Here is an 18,196-nt window from a genome sequence, read left to right on the forward strand (position 1 = left end):
TCCAGAAAGATTAGTGACGGGGCTGGAAGACAAGAAACCAGCGACTCTATAGACTCGCCTATACCTGCACATGCACCAAACTAATATCCACATTTTTAAGTTATGTCCATAGATAACATTACATAAAAGAAATAACACTTCATGTCATGAACATCTTTTCAGACAAAACCCAGTTTTTATTTTCACTAACTTGCTTTGGGTTTATTTTTGACAACTTATTTTAATATATAGTTAATATATAGTTACATATCAAATACAGATAGTTGGTGACTGTCCTCTTAAATAATTTGAAAATTATTTCCACAAACAATTATCAGCTTTTTAACATAAAAATCCACACTTTCTTGCTAGTAATATATATATTTTTTGTATTATTTGTAATATTTGGATGGATTTACAAAGGATGTAAAAACGTCCTGAAGTGTGTTGAGCGGCTATTTTCAGACACGCTGTGCGGTGCTTCTTGCAGCCTAGCTTCCTAAGTGCGTAGCCTCAGTCGCCGTCCAGGGAGGAGGCTTCTACGACGCCTCCGCGGCAGGTGGTTGTTCTCGTAAACGCCCGCCATTCAGGGCGTCTTTACGCCTGCTGCGCTGCGCCAGTGCCTCCTCCTGCAAGGTTTATTCAACGCCGTCGGCGCACCGGAGAAAATTCCTCGTTAAATATGGAGCGAGAAGACTGCCGGCTGCGAGCTTCGAGAAAGGGCTGTGGCGACGCCCGAAGTCGTGGGAGGGGGGAGGGGCCGGGTCGCGATTCATCACTTACCTCTCTGGGCTTCGCCGGGGGAAAGGAGGGGGGGGGGGGAGAGAGAGGGGCAGAAGGTGCGGAGAAATGCAGCCTCCTGCGACCCCGAGGTTCGTCCCACCTCGTAAGTCGTGATTTCACCCCGTGGAAGAGCAGACTGGTGGTCTTAAGGGGAGAGGGGGTGTTTGGGTGACCTCGCCCAGCTGCGCTCCAAACCTTCCCTCCCCCCCCCCTTCCACCAGCCCCACCTGCCGCGCCGACAGGAAGGTGCGCGCCGGAAGAGCGCCGCCATCACCACCCGACTTCGCCCGAGCCGACCCTCCCCCCTAGCAAGAGCGCAAGAGCGCGCCAACCAACCAGGTGGCGCGCTCCGTGCACGCGTGGTGCCAACAAAGAGGTTTAGTTCTAACGTACGTGCGACGAAAGTCTGCATTTTACCGAACTAAACTTCAGCTGCGGGTTTCGAATCTCACACACACACGACTCGTGGTCTGAAGTACTTTCTAAACACTGTTGGAGCTGAAGATTTGAGAAAGTATGTACGATGGATTACTTCAGTTTTGCATAATGTTTCACTAAAAGAATTTCTCGTAACAATTGTCACCGCAAAAATTGTCTCTGTAAAAAAAAAGATTTCATTGAAATAATAATGGGTAGTAACCCGTCAAAAAAAATTATTTAAATAAGTATGTTAACTGTTATATTTTTATATATATTACTGCTGTAGGGTCGGATTCTGTACTGTTCTCGTTCTGTAGCTGGAGGTGTTTGAGCAGAGTGAGTTTGTCGGAAGAGTAGTGGAAGTATTCCGGCGGAGCACTCTGTGTTGTACCGCCGCCTATCGAGCCCTGAGTGGTTGTCGAGCGCGTGGAAGCAAGCAGGGGGGAGAGAAACAGCGAGATAGAAGTGTAACAGCCCGCTGTTGAGCGAGAGTTCGGTGAGCACTCCCCGCTACACCCGCTCGTGAGACCGCCTGCGTGGCGCAAATCACCCGAATTATTTCTGTCCATCCACATTTGCGACTGGTTGAAAACGGAAGTCGGAATGTACATGTATGGGGATTGCTGCTTACTATTTGTAAGAAAATTAACAAATTTATGGGCCTATTTTTCCCCTAGAAAACCTAGACAATTAAATTCATATTTTTTTTTAAATAAAATAGTTAGTAATTAGCTTAGTTATGTACAGCATATTTCATATGTGCAGAATGTACAGTTAGTTTTTACCTGTGTAGATGTGTTTGTAACAAGAAACTAGTATTTTCGACGTGTCAGATAGATGTCATTGCATGAAAACGCACGCTTGTGCGGTCAAATGGAGTGAGTAATAATGGCAATGACCAGAGACCGGAAAAAATTCGCGAGTTCATTTCGTGATAGGCTAAAATGCAAACAGTTATACCTCAGTGCTGCCTCTCCCATTGGCTCACAACTCGCCTGGACGACTTTGGGCCAATGAGAAACACCCGGCCAAAGCTGATGTATTCGAATCACAGGCTGCTACGTTTGGGACGTCTCACAAGACACAGCAGCCAATGAGTGGGTGACATTTGACCGAGTGTACGTAGAACTATGGAGTTCATCCCGCAGGTCATTGAACCCGCGAATTTATCCGGTCCCTAGCTATGAGCTAGAGACCCGGAAAATTCGCGGGTTCAATGACCTCCAGGATAGAGACTCCAATGTCCTCTACACACTCGGGCAAATGCCAACTGTTCATTGGCTGTCGTCTCGACTGGGTGGCCTGTGATTCGACACTTCTATGAGTGAGGGTCTCTAATTGGCCCCTCAGTCCTCCAGATTAACAGTGAACCAATGACAGAAGCAGCACTGAGGTACGATTATTGGAATTTTAGCATAACACGAAATGAATCCGCGAATTGTTCAGGTCTCTAGCTGTGACAGATGTTTGATAAAGTATTGATCAGCGCGCGGGTGGCGATGGCCCGCAGATCGACGACCAGATGCTGAGGCTGTTCCCCGAGCAGCGGCAGGCGGCCAGGGACCCGCTGTCGTCCAGCACGGTGCAGCTGAGCGTGTCGCTGCCCGAGGACATGGCGGGGCTGCCCGCGCAGCTGCAGCTGCGCTGTCTGTCCACCATCCCGGCCTTCCTCGGCCACGACCAGGAGTACGCCGACGTCAAGTCCGCCACCGTCACGGGTAAGTCCGCCGGCGTCGGCGCGCAGCTTGCTTCCGCGACCCTGGCTCGTGCCTTCTTCGGGCGAGCTCGTACCTCCCCTTCTTCGGCGCGCCGGCATCGAGTCGTGTCCTGCCGTCGATACATCGCTAGAGCAGGGGCGTAGCCAGGGGGAAGGTCTAGGGGTTAACCCCCCCCCCCCCACCCCTTAACACCAAATCTTTAATTAATTTCTTCTTCATCACTTAAACAAATTTCATATTAAAATTAATAAATATTTTACCATTACAATATTTAAATTTAAGTACCGAAAACTGCTAAAATAGCACTATTTTACGCCTTAAAATCCAAATTTTCCCGGGGGGAGGACCCCTGGACCCCCCGCTTTAATACGTTGGGTGGGGGGGGGGCATGCTTCTTAACACACACACACCCCCCCCCATACGCAAATTATGGCTACGCCACTGCGCTAGAGACCCGGAAAAAAATTCGCGGATTCGCATTTCGCGATAGGCTGAAATTCAAAACATGTGTACAATTCTCTGCTGGTTCTGCAATTGGCTCGCAGTTTAACTGGAGCTCTCTGGGTCAATGAGAGACCATCGACCAAAGAAGCGACGAATCACAAGCTACCCAGTGGAGACGCCTGACAATTTAGTATACCCAATGAACACGCGTGTTTACTTGAGATGTGCAGAGGATAATGGAGGCTATCCTAGAGGTCATTGAATCTGCGAATTTTTTCCGGTCCCTGTACATCGCTAAAACCCAACCTCCTTCAAACTATTTTTGGCTTTTCCTCGGGTTCGAGAAATCAATTGATCAGGTAATTTTCCAACTCCGATGATGCCTGCTCGCAATGCAGACCGAAACGCTAATACAATCTACCACTTAGACGCGTCATAAACCTCCGTAGCCAAAAAAAAATTATTTAGAGAATGGCCATAAAATTTTGCAAGTCAAGACTAACGTCGTCATTGGTACGCCTCGACCCCATCCATCACCAACTTTAGTATGCCAAAGTCACGGGTGCATCGCAACCCCAACTCTTTTCCCCCTTCAGAATATCAACGCTAGTCTGCAATGGCATCTTGTACGTCGTTCCCATTGACTAAAGCTGCTGTGGACTGACTAGTACACTGTAAAAAAATTGTACTTTTTTTTTGCAATTTTACATATGTAGCTCTGCTTTGCAGTTTTACAAGTGATATATTTGGCCATCTGGCTTTCCAAGGATTTTCCTTGTAAAAATTGCGTCAAATTACCACTCAATCTTTGAATGTTTACAAAAAGGCGTATTTTTTGGTAAATAAATATTTTTAGAAGTATAATCATGCTATTATTTACATTAGCAGATATTTTAAATGTGAGTTAATTATGGCACCATGTACCCAAAAGAATATTCGATCTAACTCATCTGTATTCTATGATAAATCCACCTCTCTTTTTCACCTTGATTCCTCTTCTCTGCCATTTTAATTCCTAGGTGACCATGATTTTGTAATAATCCAGTGCCGCGAGTGTTCATAAAAAAAACTGAAATGATTATGTTTTAAAGTCCCAAATAAATGTAATTCAATGTAGCGCGGAATTAGGTTTTTTATTTATTCCTATAATCCATTTATTACTCCGAAAATTCGTTCAACAATTATAGTCTATGTCATATACCTGTTCTCAACTTGGTATTTTTCAAAAGAAGTACTTATGACACCCATTTCCCGCTAAAACTTCCTTAGAAAGCAGCCCTGACGATCACATAAATATTTTTAACAGAATAACAGTGGCAGAAGGGCACACAGACCGTTGGTACAACTTCTGAAATTTGTCCAATTTGAGATAAGTTACAAGCGCAGACTATATGTGTGGAGTAACTTGGTGTGTTCACTTAGATGAAAACTGTGACATTGTGTCAGATTCGTGTGGATGCATGCAGGGATGAACGTTAAGATCCAGTGCCTGATGTAAAATGTACACCGCATCCACAAAGGGTTCGCAGATGATCCATCATAACGTATTTCACTTCCGCAAGCCGCGTGGCGCCGGCAGATTCCAAAGTAACTGCAGGCACGCCATCGCGTTATCCGTCTTGGGCTCCGCCAGACGTAACGATGGCATGGAGGATTTCATTAAATCTCAGCTGTCCCGTAAGAACCGTGCAATAATTCTTCTCGTCGCACCTGCGGATGCCGTTAGATGCTGTTTTAAATAACAGGATACTTTCCCGCGTTTCGTGTAGCGGTAAACACTGGTATTAATAACATTTAATTATTTTCACATATCCCATCATCTTGAATTATTGAATTAAAGTAAATCACTGTCTTGAAACCAAAACTAAACTTCTTTATCACAACAATTTCAACTATTCTAAAACGATAGCTTAATTATTTTTTTATGTTGGCGTTGGAGGAACATAAAATCCAACCTTGTCTGAGTTCACAATGTTTTGATTTATAGATTGTGGAAGTCCAGATGTTGAGTTACACAAACAGATTGAAATAGCCTTACTTGTGATGTCACTCACTGTATGTTTACTCTTACTCAGTATAATGTGTGAGAATAAAATCAAGAAAAACTTATCTTTAATATATAAATAATATTGTAGAAAATATTTAGAATTATTGATAAATGGATCGCTTTTGTGAGAGCAGTGCCGGGTCAACTCAATCAAATGTCCTTAAAAGAAATATTGCATAACATTTATTAAAGACACTTAACCAAGTATCACAAAGAAACCCAAAATGGCATAGTGTAGGCTACTATCTAGCGTGGCCAGTACGATGGACACACCACACAAAATATCTGTCACACGAAAATTAGGTGAGTTTTAAATCCAAATTTCAATAAAATGTGAATATTTTCAGAATTTCCTCAGGTTTTTTTAAACAAATAATGTCTGACTAGTTCAAATTTGGTGTAACAGTAAGAACTAAATCGGGAATTCTATCCCTTATGTTTGAGTTCCTTGAATTAAGTCAAATAAGTTTTTAACCTTACATTAATTTGTTGCTTAGCCAGTTCACCAGCAATTATCAGTTTGTATTAGTTAATGCGTCCATACATAATTAAAAGCTTTGATCATTAGTGATTAGATTATATTAAAAACAGATTCTTAGAACACACTCTGTGCTGGATGTTAAATAAATGGCATGCTTTATTGATAATATTTCTTTGAAAGCTACTACAAACCTGTGCACAGGTCTTAATTTGTACTGTATTTAACTAACCTTATTTCAGTACTTAAAGCAAGGCTGAGCACAGTTATTAAAATAAAACCTTCTAGGAAGATGTAAAATGTTAAACTACATATTTATTTTTACACAGCAGTTTCAATAACGCAATGCAAGTATTCCAACTTTCTTGGGTTTTGTATTGCGTTTCCGATGGCCATATTGGAAGAGAATTGTTCTGAAAACGTAGACATTTTTTTGCATAGAAGCCTACGATGTTCTGTTTAATACATTAATAACGTTTTCACTTATTTAACTTGTACGCACTGAAAGTAAATACCTCTTTTAAATCAAATTACTCATTATATTTTGTGTCATTGTTTAATATGAATTAACAGTATGCTTTCTTCTGTTTTACAATTTTAAGTTAAGGGTTGGTAACGTCATGCTACTTGCGTGCGCTTTATAAACGACTGTGATTTTCTTGCATTGTTTGCGTGTTGCGTTGTTGCGAGTTGCAGTCGTTGCGTAGTTTATAACCCGGCATTTAGACTGAACACAGTGACTCATCCCAGAATGCACCACGCCCGAAATTGTGGTCTGGACTATGCTCGCTGAGGACTTGGGAGAAACCTGAAATCACCGATCCCGAGTCAGGTTCCTGTAGAATCTGTGGTCGTACATCTTCGGTAGTTTTTTCTTCTTCTGTTGTTGGAGTAAAAACTAGATTATGTCTTTTACATGAATAAAATTTGCGCCAAAATTCGTTCTTTATTTTTTTTTATGTGTAACAGCCTAGCGCTCAGTATATGGCATTCGATGGGAGTAATTCAGTAAATGCGGCGGAAGTCAACGAACAGAAAAGTGTTACAAAGTTAATATTGCAATTTGTGTCGGATGTTGTTAACCAAAGTTTACATATACAAGGGTTATCGTTATAAATTAAAATTTTTAATGAATTTCAACCAGATGGTCAGTATTTGAATAAAACTCATTATAAAAAAAGGTCCAAATCCGGGGTTTGGTATGTTTTCGAGTCTTTTTCACTTTTATGGGAGGAGCCGTTTCATTAAATAGTTTAAAATTTCGGTCTGCTAATCAAAGGGTACGATAGTCGACGTAGCCACTATGGCAGAGGATTATAGTGGCGGGTTTGGAAGCTACGTGTGATTCGTGTCCAAAATGTAGTTAAAACATAATTTGCGCGTATTTATCATGCTAGGCTTTATTTCAAAGATATTCTTCTTTAAATTCCGTGTCCAATGATTATTTTTTTCACCTGTGGGTACGTTTACGCTCGTTAAGGTGACCGTAACTAAATTGAAAATTGTACAGTTTTTTTTTTGTTTTTGTTTTCTACTGCGAGTGTGAATTTGCATGAGCGAACGGCGAAATTCCGATATGTTTCGAGGACTGGTCGGGGGTCGAAGAATCCAAGGACTTGGCAACACAAGGACTCGGCAGGGAAGCGCGGAGCGTGTTCGCCGCTTTGTTTCGAGAGCGGGTATCGATTCATCACGTGTCGACTGTCGCTCGAGGAGCTCGGGACGGCCGTGCTAAGATTGATCGGCGCTGACGTAGGGGAGACGGCCCCGTGTGACGTCGGGCGGCTGTGGCGTGTCAACAGGTCCCCACCCCCCTCCCCCTTGCCAACCCCCAGCTATCCACTAGGGTGGTTTTCCAAGACGTTCCGGTAAGGTAGCGAATAAACACTGCCTTGTTGGGATACGACCGTAACCTTACTCGCGGGCCGTATTCCAGAACGTGTATCGATACCGAATCCTAGTAAAGGAAACAAATCGGAAACAGTTTTAATAAATAGTTCCCTGCGCGCGAGGCTAGGAACTGGTTCCAACGCATTCAATCCGAACGTTTCGCAACCGTCGATATACGGACCACGCCTTCCTCTTTAGTTATAAATTAATATAGAAAAAAAAAACATAAATTAGACTTCTAAGGATCGTGAGTCATGGCGAACGTAGTTATACGTTTACACGCCACAAGACTTAATCTTGTTTCCAAAAAATTTTAAGAACTTAATTTTTAATAATTTAGTCGTTCATATATGTACATACATATACAGATGTTTATATACATATGCAGAGAGATGTTCCATAATTGAAACATTTGAGTTGTAGCCATTCTTAAAAATTAGCTCATTGACAAATATTTCACAGGAATAAAGGTTCACAGCCATCAATACCACATTAAGGCATTTCGGTAAAATATATTTCGTTCGGGCTATGCTTTAAAGAAGTCAAATCATTAATATAAATCTTAGAGGAATCGTAATACATTAAAGCCGTTGAATTTAAATGGCTGTGTATAAAATTATTATCTTGAAAGTAGTATTTTCCTTTAATGAAGAATACCAAGAAAATTTCTCCCCTGCAAAAATTACAAATAACTTTTGGACATGGTGCCTTTTACCTATGTGGTACAGAAATTATTCACTGCAACTGTCTTTCATCAACGCAGCTGCGAATAGTATCGCTTGAGGAAAATTATTTTTGAAAGAAAGGACAAACACGTTCTGTTGGGATTTTCCCCCTAATTTGCCAACTAACTATGAACGAGGCAGGCACGTTATCGCACTTGCAGCTCTCTCGTTCGACACACGAGGGCGCGATGGTCGGTGTCGTGCTCGCTTCAATTGTTTGATAATTCTCCCGGCGTCGGGGCGAGCAAATGGCTGTTTCTGGCGGGTCAGTGACCATAAAAATAACAATAAAGCAAGTCGTTTGCGGTCCGCGATATCGCCCCCTCCACCCAACCCTACGGCGTCGTCGTAAAAACCTCCCCCCGAATGGGTCGTTACTGGCTTTCATCACGGGACTCGTCCGCGGAAACTAAAACTTTTTTTTTGTTCCCACCCCAGTTTCCTCTTATTTTTGCGTTAAAAAAAAGCAGACTTTAACAGGCAGTTCCCTGCTTTGCCGAGTTTCTCTCTTCAAGCATTGCGACAGAATTCGCTTGCATTTTATACGGAGCGCAATGTCGAAGCAACGGCCGAAATCGTAGTAGACTCTACAAATGAGTACTCTCTAAATTTTGCACAGTTAAGTAGTTACTATGCAAGTACAAGTATAACACCGAAACTGGGATAGTTTTTGTGTTTAGTTTTATGTGTTACACGGAAAAAAAAAAAGTTGTATTGCCGCACTAAGACCCTGCATGGTATTTTGTAATGATAACGAAAAATAATAATATTTATATATAGTTCTATTATCACGATGTAGTTTATCAGGGCTGGCAGAATTGTGTGGCCACTAATGAATATTGGCACCACAACTTATAACTGCTGTTTTTAAGACTTAGTCTACACCCCATGTGCTTTTTTTTTGTGTTATGCGTGGGGCATATCAAGTCTCGTGGCGCAACGAGAACGCAGTTGGAGCGTGTGATGGGTTGCATCCCAGCTTCTCTGTGAACGACGGGAGCTTCGCGGGTCTATATACGACCTCCGTGTGTCGCCGGGTAGCTGAGGACCTCCGTGTTGCTAGGAAGCTGAGGACCTCCATGTTGCTAGGAAGCTGAGGACCTCCGTGTTGCTAGGAAGCTGAGGACCTCCGTGTCGCTAGGAAGCTGAGGACCTCCATGTGTTGCTAGGAATCTGAGGACCTCCATGTGTTGCTAGGAAGCGCTGAGGACCTCCATGTTGTGCCAGAAATTAGGTATTTCGGCACGTTTTTTTATTGTTATTATAATTTTAACTTATTTTTGGAAATTTTATTTTCTATATAATTTAGTTACAAAAGGGTGATTTACACTTTGTTAGGCTGGTGTACTCTATTTAGTTAAACTTTGCGCCAGTGGACCGAAGCACCTTTTCTCAGGGACCTATCTGATCTTTTGCAAGTCTAAGACGTCGTTGGCAGCCCGTTTGACATTTTTCCCGCTTACAGTCATGTCCCCGGCCTGTAACATTAATTCCTTACATGACTTAAATTGCATAGAGCAGCTTCTGGCCTGCAAGCTCATTTTCTCAGAGACCCACTGAGAGTAGCGAGTCTCGGCACGAACGAGTATCCCGTGGACGCTCGTTCCCAGCCTGGTTGCGTTTTTTGTCCACCCCCCCACCCCCACCCCCACCCCCCCTCAGTTCTCAGAATTTAGCCCAGGATCATTGTCCTGACGTGAACCCCGCCAGGCAGCAGCCGATTTCAAGGACGATTTGCCATAGAAAAAATACGTGCAAATATGGACCACCCACGACATCTAGCGACAGAAATAGTAACGTCTGTTCTGGTCACCAGCGAGTGAAGCTAACGCCCGCGACACCTAGTGGCGATTTCGCTTACCTCCTTCTGTCCTTCCCCTTTAGGCCGCCAGAGAGCAGCAGCGCTGCGCCATAAGGCCCTATGCTTCATCCTCGCGTCCTGTAAAAGTCTATCCTATGTAGCTTTCTGTGCCTGCCGGTAGAGAGCGTGGCAGTCGCCCTTCGGCGCAAACAACTGCAGTCGTGGTTACGACCACTCGGTCACCTCCGGAAATGTTCGGTCCTGAGCCGAAACTTCCCCCTCTTTTCCCTAGGGCCGAGCGCCCGTTTTAATTAGGAGCTTTGTCCGCCACTGCAGGACTCTGACTTCGGCTACTTACCGCGTCATCTCGGCGTCCTCTCTGTTAAGAGGGTTTTTCGCGGCAACGACGAACTCGTGGGAATAAGAAATGTAGTCAGTTGTGTTAAGGGATGTGATCCCAGCTTCAAAATTCGGTAGTAGCCAGTCAGTCGTAGTAATTAGGAAAAAAAAGTCATGTTTTAGTTTAAAGTTTATTAATTTTTTTTATTTTCCTAAATGATGATTTCTGCCGCGTCGTCCGCGCATTTCTCGGTCCACGCCATTCTGATGTCTGCGCGAGACATTTCCTGAGTCCAGGAGCTACACCCTGTTTGGTGAGTACTTAGGTCTCTATTTCCCTCCCCGAATTCCCGTTTTGTTGGCATTTTCGTGCCTACTGTGTTTGACTGTCTGGAAGCAGGTCTGATTTGTTGGAATTTGGCTTGTGTTTCAGACAGGGTCCAACATTTGGGCGCCAAAACTGCACCCATCAGGTTATCCAGGACCTCGAGCTTCGAGTCCCTTTAAGAAGAGTTTTATCCCGGCCAGATGTGCAACTTTGAAGCCCCGGGTGATATTTTAAAATATAACTTCTCCCTACAACCAACGAAAGAACTTACCTTAATGAATACCAGCGAGCAGTGACATAAAGAACATAACCAATAAGAATATGTAAAGTTATAATAATAACTATAATATGTCAGGAGGGATACTTCAAATTTCTGTGTGTGTGATTGTTCTGTTGTTACAAGTATATGATGACTTGTTTTAATAATATCGGGCCGGCCCCCGTTTAATAACTTTAATATATTGTTAATACCCTTTTATGGTGAAACTAAAACAAATGGAAAACAGATTTATTTAATTTTTTTTTTAATAAAACGGGAAACCTATAGACCAATCTACATATGTAGTGTTTATTTATTTATCATTTACCTATATCTATTTAAACGATCCACTAGCTCCCAAGTTGCTTGTGTGCAGGGAGTATAAAATTGTCTTGTTCACCACCTCGTGCCACCTCTGGTAATACTTGTTTTTCTCTTTATAATTTTGCTCAGCTATTTCCTAGGCCATTTGTTATTAAATTAAAATAATATAATTTTAGGGCACGAGGGGCGTATCAATGTGTTGCTAGGAAGCTGATGACCCCGGGTGTGCTGTGTTGCAGTGCCGGTGCGGAGGCCGCGAGTGGGCAGCTGCGCGGCGTCCTGCTGGCCGCTGGCCCAGGCCTGGTGGTGGTGGTCACCCCTGGCGGTGGCTGCGCGCGGCCTGCGACACCCCTAGTCGCCCCCTCGCCCGCTCCACTTCTCCGCGCACGACTGTACATATGCGTCGCCTACGTTTCCCCCTCCCTCGGCCCTGACAAAGTCAACCCCTTCCCCTTTCCCTCCCCGCTACGGACCGAGCGTCGGCCATCTTGCAGTTATCCGTGTTTCCAAAGCTTCTGATTTGGTTTATCATTCCGTCACATTCGTGATGTCACCCTTTCAGATCTTTCATTACTTTAAAAGCTTATAATTTTTATTTTTCTCTTTCTCTCTTATGGATCTCAGTTGTGTCATTGAATATATTCAATGGTTGTGTGCTTACACGTTTGTCTATATGGGCATTGATTACTATGGCATTTTTTTTTCAACTTACATTTCAATAAAAAATATATATCACATTATTTTTTAACTCTTATGTACATAAGTGACTTCACCACGTTATAATTATTACGTATATACATATATGAACTCATCAAACTAGGCTTTATTTCCCCTTCTCTTTCTTGAAATTTTCGAACCTGATAGGCAAGAAATAGTTAATTTTCTTTTTTTGTGTGTGATAAGTGTCGTGTTGGCTAACTTGTAAGCTGTACAAGCTAGTGATATGCAGCCGCAACGATTAAACGCATTGTGTACGTGTTTGCAGTTGTCGGCGCTCGCTCGCGACTTTACGATGGGAGAGCCATTAGAAACGATTGTTTGTTCTCTCTCTCTTTCTGAACGACCGGGTACGAAGCAGATGAATGTGTTTTGTTTTTGTCCTCTTGAGCTTCGATCTAATGTGATACTTAACTATAAGTGGGTAAACACCGCGTCTGTAGAGAAACTTGAACCGTTCGAAGGACCATTGCTGTTCAAATATACAAACTATTATTCGTAAATAACAATTTACCCTGAAATACGTACTCATCAGACAAAATATTATGTAAGTATACGTTGAAAAATTTCTACGACAATAATAATACGTTTTAATATGCGTTTTGTTCTAATTTAACTATTTAACTAAGATACGTCAAAATATATGAGTTATAAACTTTGTTTTGTGAGTCTGGTATTATTCGAATAATGGAAATGCATTACAAGCCAATAAATAACTCATATTTAAATGTGTGAGAACGTGACTTCTTGCATTGGGTCACGATTTGTTGGCACACAGATTTTCTTAATAATGAGGTTAATGTACAAATGACTGGAAACGTAAACCAAGTATTAAAAAGAAACAGGGAGATGGCCATAAAATATTTTATTATCTGTATGAAATTTAGTATTATATTATGCACCTATTCCGTTTTAGGGGTGGTTTTAAGATGGCAGCGCAGGTTTCATTTTGCGTTACGAAACGTGTTTGATTAATTATTTTGCGCCTATTAGTTGTTTTTTTTAATTATTTAAATTGAATCAATAATTTAAATTAAGTCAATATTTTATACATAGTTTCATCGATTAAATAAGTGTTTTTTTAACATTAAAGCAAAATTTATTTCTTAATCCTTGCATGGTTTAAGGGCACAAAAACGTGTGTCACACAATTTTAAATTACCTGTCATGTGTAGCCTTTGTGAAATAATTCTTTATTTTAATTAAAGCATTTAATAAATCGATAAAAATATGTTTTTTTCCAAACACCTGAAAAAAAATCAGTTTTCTATGACTTTGGGAAAAGTAAATTCTTTTCGTTTTTAAATAAAATCCAAATAATTTAGAGTTTCAGAGATACAGTTAAAAAATTATTTTTTGAGTTATTCGGTTTTGTGAAAGTGAAGTGGATCGAATTCACTACAGCTGAGTAACCAAAATCATATATTAGTTTCTGTTATGTCTTGATGTTTAAGTGGTACGTTTCCCCGCCTTTTGACTCTTCTTAGGCTTCGGGAGTAGCCCCAACCCTAACCATCAGCGGGGAAAACCACCCAACTCAAAAACCAGTTAAAGAGCTTCAACTACCAGTAAAAGCAAAAATGCCCCAATTTACCGCGCACACTTTATGACCAGGACGAGTTGCGTGACTATATAAAGTTTTGGGAAGTTTGAAATCAAATGGGTAACGGTACACACTATATAAGGGTCTGTTATTGCAGACTCGAGAACAGAAATATTCAGAAGACACATGCATGGGTCCTCCCCCCTCCTTCAAAATTTGTACCTTGATCTGTACAAAACCACATGACAATATATTAACCAAAAAATTTATTTTCACAAAAATTATTTTACACGTGGTATCAATTTGCTCCAGATTATTGAGCTTCCAGTGTTTTACACCCCTGGCGTCTTATTTACCTCAACAGCCTCTTTTTTAATGCTGCATCACGCGTTCCGCTGACTTTTCTCTTCTGCTAACATAAAAAACGCGCTAACTCGTGAAATCGAGGTTTCGTTCTTACTTCATGCATACTTACCTCATCTTTCCCCCTAATTCAATTTACAATAGAATTGAGCGAGTCTTTCAGTAGGTACTCGCCACTGATATGTAAAAATCTGACCACGGTAACGAGCGAATTCATGTGTTCCCGTATTGCAAATAAACTTACAATTCGAAATTTGGCGTAGAAATCTTTAAAATAAAGCCGAGTGTGATGAATAAATACACGAAAATATTCATTTTATGGGAAAACGGTTAAGATTATTCCTTTTTTTTTTTAAATCTAGCTATAATTATTCTGTATAATTCTCAGAGCTAACCGAACGACGGGAGTGCCGAAAACGTCGCATGTGAATGCCTCAACGCTGAACCTGTGACAATCCCCCCTAGACAGGAATTATCAATGCTATAGAGACCTGCAAAATTCGTGGATTCATTCGGTGATAGGCTAGAATTCAAACACATATACCTCTTAGATAATTTTGCAATTGGCTTACTGTTCATCTGGACGAATCTCAACCAGTTATAAACCCTCAACCAAAGAAGGATCGAATCACAGACAAACCAGATGAGACGACTTACAAGTCGGCAGCCAATGAACTTGCGTTATTTGCCCGAGTGTACAGGGGTATGTGCAGTCTATCCTGAAGGCCATCGAAACCGCGAATTTTGCAGGTCTCTACGAATGCATGTGTTTTTGAGGTTATACTTGTTTAGGCGCGTTGAGGGTGCAACTTTAGTCTGCACCAGAAACGCAATGGAATAAGCGTGCATTATGCAACGAAAATTCAACAGTTGATAGTCTAATGCGTATGCGTGCAGAAGTCGTCAAGATGGCGGAGCCACGTGTAGCACCGTGCACCCGTATATATTAAATTCCGCGAACATCTGGAAATGTAGGTATACTAAGCGTATTGATGGGCCAAAGTAAACTTTGTGGTAGTGAAACTCGAATATATTTTGTAAACTTAAAATATCCATAACAAGATATAATCGCAAATATAATAATACCTACAATTTATTCGCTAGGAAAATAATTGTGTTGGAACAAACATGATGTCAAATGTATTAAACGTATTGTTTGTTCTCTAAAGCATTACGATAAATTAATTTTAAAAATAAACAAATAAATTATAATTTTGTGTTAGAAAAAAAACTGTATATAATAAAGTCAAAAATTAATATTTAAAAGAATAAATACCAGTACATAGGTTACGATAGAATTTGAAATTATACTTAAACATAAAGGAAATATCTTCATTAGTTAAATTTCCCAGTCAAAGTTTGACTTTTTTAATTTGAAAAAAAATAATAATTTTTAGGAAGAATAACTACAATTTTTTGAAAGAAAAAATTCTAAAGATCTACGATGAAATAGAGGAAAAGGTAAATATATGTTCCTTGCCGTAATTGTACATGTCGGTTAACACGCTCTTGCACTTGGTATATTCTCGCGAGATGCTACAAGCTCTCTGCGCTTCACATCGTCGCGACTTTGTTGTATCTCTAAGAAGAGCTGACTCGTGCTGACCGCTCGCTCTATCGCGACGCGTCCGAAGTTTACCGAACCTGGCTTTCAATTCAGTTCCCGCGCCCACGTCTGTCCTGCACCAAATCCTCGTTCCTGCGCGGATCTACTTTCCCGCGTCACGCCATTCGTCCCTCCAAAGAAAACAGTTCCAAGCTTCACTTTGTTCGGTTTCCCATGTGGCAATCTCAATGCCACGACCAACAATTCAAAAGTTACAAAATGAAATAAAAAAATATCTAACATTTAAAATATATATGACGAGACAACTCCAGAATAAAAAAAAATATCAAACCAGTCTCGCTTTCGATATAATTTTCACAATCTTAAACGGCTACCAAACATTTATTTAAGTGTTGTTTACTTTAAATAAGGACTATGACGCCGTGATGGTATGAAATAAATTGAAGGGAAAATAAAATGAGAATTTATGGTAATATAAAGTAGATAGGATAGTTAAACAAGAAGCCGTTATATTTTTAGAAGCTTGTTCATTTTTTCTTCCAGTTTATTTAGAATTACTTTAATTTTACTGCGTAACCTGTCTGCTGAAACGCGTCACTAAATAGTGTAACTATTTATTTACCAGCATCAAATTCGCCAAAAATAATTCAAGAAGAAAATTTAAAAAAATATATATAATAAGCTAATTTTTAAGTTAGGACTTCATTGGCTTCTTGATAACACTATTACATTGGTTGAAAAAAATAATTATTAGGTAAGTACGAACTAATAGCAAGACAATCCAGGTGTTCAAATTTCTGAATTATTTTTTTCTTTAACTTGTTTACAATTGCGAAAGAAGTAACGTTTACAAAAATAAATAATTGCCATTTAACTGACAACTATATTTTTTTGATCTGACAGCTTGGGAGGTGTGAATTTATATATTTGTAGTTTAAAATTGGTCAAATTTAGATCAATGGTCTTGATAATTATATTTTGATGTTGACATGCGTTTTGAATTAGGTAAATTTCAGACTATGTAATCTTCTAGAAATAGGTAGAATGCAATTAAATCTTCTTCAAATATAATTATTTTATAATCGAAACTTACTATGAAATCCTTTTATAAAAAAATGTACACTTTGTAATCAATACTTCACTGACAAAATATAACATAGTTAGAAATGTAGTTATATTTTGTGCATGTATTTTTATCTTTTACAGTGACGTACTGAACGAGGGACTTCAATGTTAGTATGATTTTTCTGATTTTATATATAGCTCACTTATTAAATCTAGAAAGTTTATATCCCATAATCATGAATTAATAGCATTAATTAATTATTTTATTTTGATAGATTTTACTGTCTTTAGTGCAAAAGTTAAATTCTACTAAGTTTTGAAATTATGTGTTTGTATTGCCTTTTCCAAGAGAAAAAAAAATGAAACGTATTCTGAGTATGACGTTATGAAACATATTTTTTAAAAAGACATTACAAGCAAGCACTTAAAAAAAGTTTTTTTTGTTTGAGTAATTCTCCCACCAATGGGATCAAACCATGATTTTTCGCACGTGTAAAAGTAATAGACCATACATATGTACTGTTCCTACATCATTCCCTCCTTGTTTCATTCTATGATTACTTCATTTTCTCTCAAACCATCTTTCGTTTGTTGCTTTGAACTGTATATCCGATTTATTATATTTAGTGTCACATTATGTAAACATACAATTTAGCTATGCATTTTAATAGCTTAAGTGTTAAAAATTGGTTCTACTGTTTGGTTATAGAATTTTAAAATCAATACTGTAAAATATAAATTCGTTAAGTGGCAATAATAACTTATAATATTACTAACTCCTCCATACTTTTTTCTTCTCTTTTCAATTTCCTATGATTAGGTAAAATCGGTATCTGTGGAATAATAAAATTCAGAAACAATTATTATTATTATTATAAGTATTTCCCCATTACAGAAGAATTTACAGAGTAATAAGTATTATAATCATTTTAGAGTCCTTCCTACATTACAACACTTAAGTATTTTTTCAAGATACTGCGTTTGTTAGTGTATTTAAAATTACTGAAAACTTAACTTTTCTAGTTGGTAATTTTTTAGCACTTCCTTATTATTTCTCGCCGTTTCGTCCTTTTTTTAAGTAAGTGTAACATTTTATGTTCAATACACTATGTACTCAGTGTTTTTACTTGCTTCATTCCTGCTAGCATATGAGCTGCAGTACGTTACAATGCAGCCATGGTTAACACATTGCACACCAGCTTGTTTTGAGGATCGTGAAAAAATACGCACCAGCCTCCGTAACGTGAGGATTGGGACGCTAAACTACACCATGAGAGGTTGTTGTTTCAAAATACGTGCTGTCAGTAGGAATAAGTTAGGATTAAGTCTTGTGATTTTCCAGAACTGATGCAATGAAGGTAGGATTTAAATATGTTCAAAATTACGTGGGCAACCGACACCAACAA

The 18,196-nt window shown here is 39.9% G+C and overlaps 1 protein-coding gene across 1 annotated transcript in view; it reads left to right on the plus strand.

The window, feature by feature from the left end:
* The window catches only part of LOC134533511 (uncharacterized), a 251,684-nt gene extending 238,203 nt beyond the window's left edge, over positions 1-13,481 (plus strand). The window contains exons 5-6 of the mRNA XM_063371035.1: positions 2,693-2,900; positions 11,775-13,481. Coding sequence (XP_063227105.1) covers positions 2,693-2,900; positions 11,775-11,890 — 324 coding nt within the window. The 3' untranslated portion in view covers positions 11,891-13,481. The remainder of the gene's footprint in view (positions 1-2,692; positions 2,901-11,774) is intronic.
* The last annotated feature ends 4,715 nt before the right edge of the window (positions 13,482-18,196 follow it).

This window comes from Bacillus rossius, chromosome 6 (genome assembly GCF_032445375.1).
Source record: "Bacillus rossius redtenbacheri isolate Brsri chromosome 6, Brsri_v3, whole genome shotgun sequence".
NCBI lineage: Eukaryota > Metazoa > Arthropoda > Insecta > Phasmatodea > Bacillidae > Bacillus > Bacillus rossius.